Consider the following 6,000-nt stretch of genomic DNA (forward strand, 5'->3'; position numbering starts at 1 on the left):
CAAAGCAGGGGAGCCATCCCCTCTGCAGAGGATCAAAATTGCGAAGGTATGCCTTCGGATCATTTTCAGGGATGTTTCCCAGATCGTCACCATTAGTTCATTGTGCAGCTCTTGTGCGACGTAAATAAAGTACCTAGAGGTTTTCTTATCTCTGAGGTTTCATTAAACTTTTCTTGTAAAATGGTTGCCACTATTTTTAGTGTTATTATGCAATAAAATGTTTTACAATGTAGGTATAGTAATTAGATCAAAAACATTATTAATTTGAAGTGTTAAATAAACAGTAGAAAACACCATTTGATCACTATATTTTTTTCCCCTTAATTGATCCGTGTTACTTTTTCGTACAAGTTATTAGTACAAGTACGTTTCGTACAATACTTAGTATACTCTTCTTATGAAGAAAGGATATAGTACAGCGAACGGTTTTGGAATAGTGGCAGAATTCTTTTGCAGATTACCTATCTATTAAAGGAAGGATATTTCACCTTTATTTTTTGAAAAATTCCTTATTTATTGTGGAGCGTTTTTAAAGTTGAACAAAGCAAATATGGCCACATTTAAAATTCTAAAACATAATAAATAAATCAAATAAAATAATAAATCATCTCTTTACGAGACGAACACATATTCATTTTTATGCAACAATTGTGTGTCACTTTTAACGGTCAGACTGAGGGGTTATATGACATCAAAATCCCCACCAATCCTAAAGCCAATAAATTTAAATTGCCAATAAAAATAAATTAAGCCAATAAAAATAAATTAAGCCAATAAAAATAAATTACCAGTGAATGAATAGTCACAGACGGATACTTAGGAGAATAGGAAGAGATTCGAAGTTGGAGAGCAATCGAAAGATAATGCTGGCAAAAACAAAACCAACCCCGTGTTATTGTTGTTAATATAAATTTTAGAAAATCTGGCTATAGCTTAATCACCAAAAAAAACCGTGAATGTTTAATAAAACCCTGCAACCGAAACGTGTTTGTAAACAGAGAAATAAAGCAGCTTAAAGAAAAATGAAGTTAAAAATAGATTTTTATATTCGAATAGTCGCGGAGCTGAATTAATGAGTATAGAATTAAAAAAAGTGAATTAAATTAAAAAATTAGCCGATGCATTAAGAAAAGAAAAAAAAGGAATTCATTTTTATGAAAAGTGATAAAAATTAAATAATTGATTTAATTTCATTATAATTAGATTAAGAATGTTTAAAAAATTAAATGTATGAAATTAAAGAAATTTTAAAAGCTAGGAAATCTGGAAGGCCAATAATAGCATCACACTCACTCATAAAACAAATAGAAACCTAATGCCTCTTAAGTGATAAAAAATACTTACTTCCAGCTGCACCAGATCCTTTATCACCTGCAATCATATACAAATATGCATTTCATAACCTAACCAATTAATCAAATCAATCATTATAAAATCTTCTTTAAAATAATTTTCTTCTTTAATCTCTTTTGCTTATTTGAACTCAAAGCAAGTAATATAAAATAAATTTAACTCAATTTCTACTTAGGTCAACAAAGTAAAATTTTATTTTAGTTACTTTTTATTAAATAATTACAATTTTTTCTCCAATATAAAACTAAAATTAATTATTGAATTAATATTTGAAAAATCTGTATTAACATCAAATGTCATCGAAGTTTTAAAAAATACATTTCAACTTTAAAGGATGAATAAAAAGTATTTTATTAACGATTAAAAATTTGAACAAGATATATAAATATAAATATATATAGGGAGAGTGTAAACTAATAGTAGAAATGTAAAAAAAAAAGGCGCGTGGTATCAGACAACTATAAAAGCATAAATTTGGTGACCACACGTGCTACCACGTAATGTTCTTTATTGAATTTATCAGACACAGCGAATATATAAAATAATTAAATATTTAAATGTGCGCAATAAACTATCTTTTTTTTTTCAAATAGAGCTATAAGTTAGAAATTATCACTGACGTTATTTTTAAAACATGTGAAAAACTGAATAGCTTATCGTAAAATTCAAAACAATGTCTACCGCTTAGCCAATCTGAAAGTTCCATTTCGCTTTTCGCTCATCGCTGCTTAATGAATGAAATAATTTTTTAAAAAACTGTATAAACATCAAGTGTCATCCACTACAAATTCAATAAAATGTATTTGAGCTTAAGTGGATGAATAAAAAGTATTTTATTAACGATTGAAAATTTGAATAAGATATATATAGGGAGAGTGTGAACTAATAGTAGGAATTGAATAAAGTCTAAAATGTATTTGAACTTGAGTGGATGAATAAAAAGTATTTTATTAACGATTGAAAATTTGAACAAGATATATATAGGGAGAGTGTGAACTAATAGTAGGAATTGAATAAAGTCTAAAATGTATTTGAACTTGAGTGGATGAATAAAAAGTATTTTATTAAGGATTGAAAATTTGAACAAGATATATATAGGGAGAGTGTGAACTAATAGTAGGAATTGAATAAAGTCTAAAATGTATTTGAACTTGAGTGGATGAATAAAAAGTATTTTATTAACGATTGAAAATTTGAACAAGATATATATAGGGAGAGTGTGAACTAATAGTAGGAATTGAATAAAGTCTAAAATGTATTTGAACTTGAGTGGATGAATAAAAAGTATTTTATTAACGATTGAAAATTTGAACAAGATATATATAGGGAGAGTGTGAACTAATAGTAGGAATTGAATAAAGTCTAAAATGTATTTGAACTTGAGTGGATGAATAAAAAGTATTTTATTAACGATTGAAAATTTGAACAAGATATATATAGGGAGAGTGTGAACTAATAGTAGGAATTGAATAAAGTCTAAAATGTATTTGAACTTGAGTGGATGAATAAAAAGTATTTTATTAACGATTGAAAATTTGAACAAGATATATATAGGGAGAGTGTGAACTAATAGTAGGAATTGAATAAAGTCTAAAATGTATTTGAACTTGAGTGGATGAATAAAAAGTATTTTATTAACGATTGAAAATTTGAACAAGATATATATAGGGAGAGTGTGAACTAATAGTAGGAATTGAATAAAGTCTAAAATGTATTTGAACTTGAGTGGATGAATAAAAAGTATTTTATTAACGATTGAAAATTTGAACAAGATATATATAGGGAGAGTGTGAACTAATAGTAGGAATTGAATAAAGTCTAAAATGTATTTGAACTTGAGTGGATGAATAAAAAGTATTTTATTAACGATTGAAAATTTGAACAAGATATATATAGGGAGAGTGTGAACTAATAGTAGGAATTGAATAAAGTCTAAAATGTATTTGAACTTGAGTGGATGAATAAAAAGTATTTTATTAACGATTGAAAATTTGAACAAGATATATATAGGGAGAGTGTGAACTAATAGTAGGAATTGAATAAAGTCTAAAATGTATTTGAACTTGAGTGGATGAATAAAAAGTATTTTATTAACGATTGAAAATTTGAACAAGATATATATAGGGAGAGTGTGAACTAATAGTAGGAATTGAATAAAGTCTAAAATGTATTTGAACTTGAGTGGATGAATAAAAAGTATTTTATTAACGATTGAAAATTTGAACAAGATATATATAGGGAGAGTGTGAACTAATAGTAGGAATTGAATAAAGTCTAAAATGTATTTGAACTTGAGTGGATGAATAAAAAGTATTTTATTAACGATTGAAAATTTGAACAAGATATATATAGGGAGAGTGTGAACTAATAGTAGGAATTGAATAAAGTCTAAAATGTATTTGAACTTGAGTGGATGAATAAAAAGTATTTTATTAACGATTGAAAATTTGAACAAGATATTGGGAGAGTGTGAACTAATAGTAGGAACTGAAAAAAATAAGCTGTGTAAAATTACCCTTTTTGCTTACGGTACCTAAAACACCTGCTATTTTGGATCATCTGTTGTGCCAGAAGTAAGCATAAGGTTAAGGAAAAGGATTTAAACTCAAAATAACTCACCTCCCCCTAGGTTGAGATTTAAATCTCCAGCTAAATCTCCAACTAAAGGAAAAATACCAGTATCAATAATCAATTCCTTAAAAAAAATGCATAGAACTATTTGAATTATTTTTAATAAAAATACGGGGTGTTCCAAAACACGACCGGCAATTTCAAAGGGATGATAAAAGAAAACAAGAATGAGAAAACTGCCCTTGGAAGACGGTGCCACAAATAACATGGAATGGGGGAAATCACGAAAAACATGAAATCTCATACGGCTTGTTGAGGTCACTGTGGTAGATAACAAAAGCAGGCATGGCATCTTCGGGCGAGTCCCAAGAATCTTTTTTACGTCGTTGTTGACTGTGCAAGGACAAAAGCCGGTACCACTTCTGACAACTCCAGTTATATTTAATTAAATATGATTTTTTTATAATTTATTTGTATTCTCTAGTATAAATGGTTTCTAGCTTGAAGTCAAAACCTTTATGAATTTTTCGCAGTTGTCACCCTCTCAAAGTACTGGGAGATCTCATGTTATGTGGTTAGTTTTCATTACTTTAAATGCTTTCATTACTTTAAATGAAAACGTAACAATTTATAACGTTGAAAGGGGGAAAATTTGCGAAAAACTTGCGATCTTACAGGGGATGTGTCGAGAAACTGCGACGAACAATCTAACTTTAAAATTTTAACTGTAACTGTAGCGAGGCGGAAGTTTTGTAAAGAGAAGGGGAATGATCGCCTCAGAGAGAAGAGGTTGATATGTTATGCTCTTTTAAAAAAAAAGCTTAATGTTTCGTTATCAATTATGTTTCTTGTTACGTTTTGTGTTAAATATTAAATGTTTTAAAAAGAAATAGTTAATTCCTTTAATGGCAGAACTTGTTACTTTTTATTATTGACATCTTTTTATTTTTACAAGAGTAGCGATCCTTTTTAAAGCGAAAGAAAAGCTTTCCATCTTCTCACCCGGAAAATTGAAGAAAAACAGAAATTGCAGGTAAGGTAATTTTGCCTTTACCTTTAATTAAGAATTATTATTGAATTTAATTGAGTTGATCGATAAATAATTATTTACAGGATGAGTTCATTGAATGCCCTCCTGACATCTTGAAACACGCCGTTGAATCGTTTTTACGTCTTTGTAAACTGAATGTCCCATGCATCAAAAGATTTTTTCCTTAGATCAGAATGTTTAAAACTTAGTCTAAATCATATTTTTATGAATTAATTCTGGCACCAAAATCCTAATTTTTTTAAAACTATCTTGTAATTAAGACAAAAAAGAGCTTTACCTCAAGTGTTGTCACAGTTAAATATTTTGTGTCCTCCCCTTCCAAAAAGCTTATAGTTAAAAAAAAACATAACTTTTACTTACCAACTGAAAACAAAAATGTAACAGAAGTTATAAAAAAGTAAACAAAAAAGCTTGCATTCACATTTTCTTAAGAAATAAATGATTTTAAATATCCTTAATAAGGTTTACAGATTCAAAACATCAATGCAATCTAAGAAAAAAAAACTATTTTGTATACCAAATACATTTGGAAAACAAAAAAACAAATTTTTTACTAAAACTTCTTGCTTTGTTTCTTTTATTAAATAAAACGAAACAAAAAAATGCTCTCTAAATTTACTCTAACATAACATGAGTGATCTCTAAATTTTATCTGACAAGTGTAAAGACAATACTTTCAGCACATTTCAGACGAACATAAACTCATGTTTGTGAAAATTGCAACACCATGAAGGATTTATGCGAGTGAGCTGAAATTTTCAGGAAATGCAACGTAGAACATGATATGCAAATGATTAGAATTTCAGATCCGTAGCGCATGCGTATGCTGAACAGCGCCCTCTGAACGGCTGATGGATCCGAATAAATAGACAGCTGTAGCGAGGAGTCTATGGTTATCGGTAGTTATCTGCTTGTGGTAAACGTTAGCTTAGTCGTTACTTATGCCTCTGCGACGAAAAAGAGCGAGATTTCAACAACTTACGGAGTTTGAGAGGGGAGAATCATCGGCCTTCGTGAAGCTGGAT

The 6,000-nt window shown here is 28.9% G+C and overlaps 1 protein-coding gene across 2 annotated transcripts in view; it reads right to left on the reverse strand.

The window, feature by feature from the left end:
* LOC107436640 (uncharacterized) overlaps positions 1 to 4,418 on the reverse strand; it is a 28,109-nt gene extending 23,691 nt beyond the window's left edge. Inside the window, exons 1-2 of one of the 2 annotated variants that reach the window (XM_087168411.1) lie at positions 3,973 to 4,418; positions 1,345 to 1,371 (exon numbers count right to left, since the gene is read on the reverse strand). In XM_087168411.1, the coding sequence (XP_087024537.1) occupies positions 1,345 to 1,371; positions 3,973 to 4,276 (331 nt within the window). In that variant the 5' untranslated portion in view covers positions 4,277 to 4,418. The remainder of the gene's footprint in view (positions 1 to 1,344; positions 1,372 to 3,972) is intronic. The other variant, XM_087168410.1, reaches the window with a different exon arrangement.
* Positions 4,419 to 6,000: the final 1,582 nt, after the last annotated feature.

This window comes from Parasteatoda tepidariorum, chromosome 7, assembly GCF_982258835.1.
Source record: "Parasteatoda tepidariorum strain Cologne lab strain chromosome 7, Ptep-v5.0, whole genome shotgun sequence".
NCBI classification, from domain to species: Eukaryota; Metazoa; Arthropoda; class Arachnida; order Araneae; family Theridiidae; genus Parasteatoda; species Parasteatoda tepidariorum.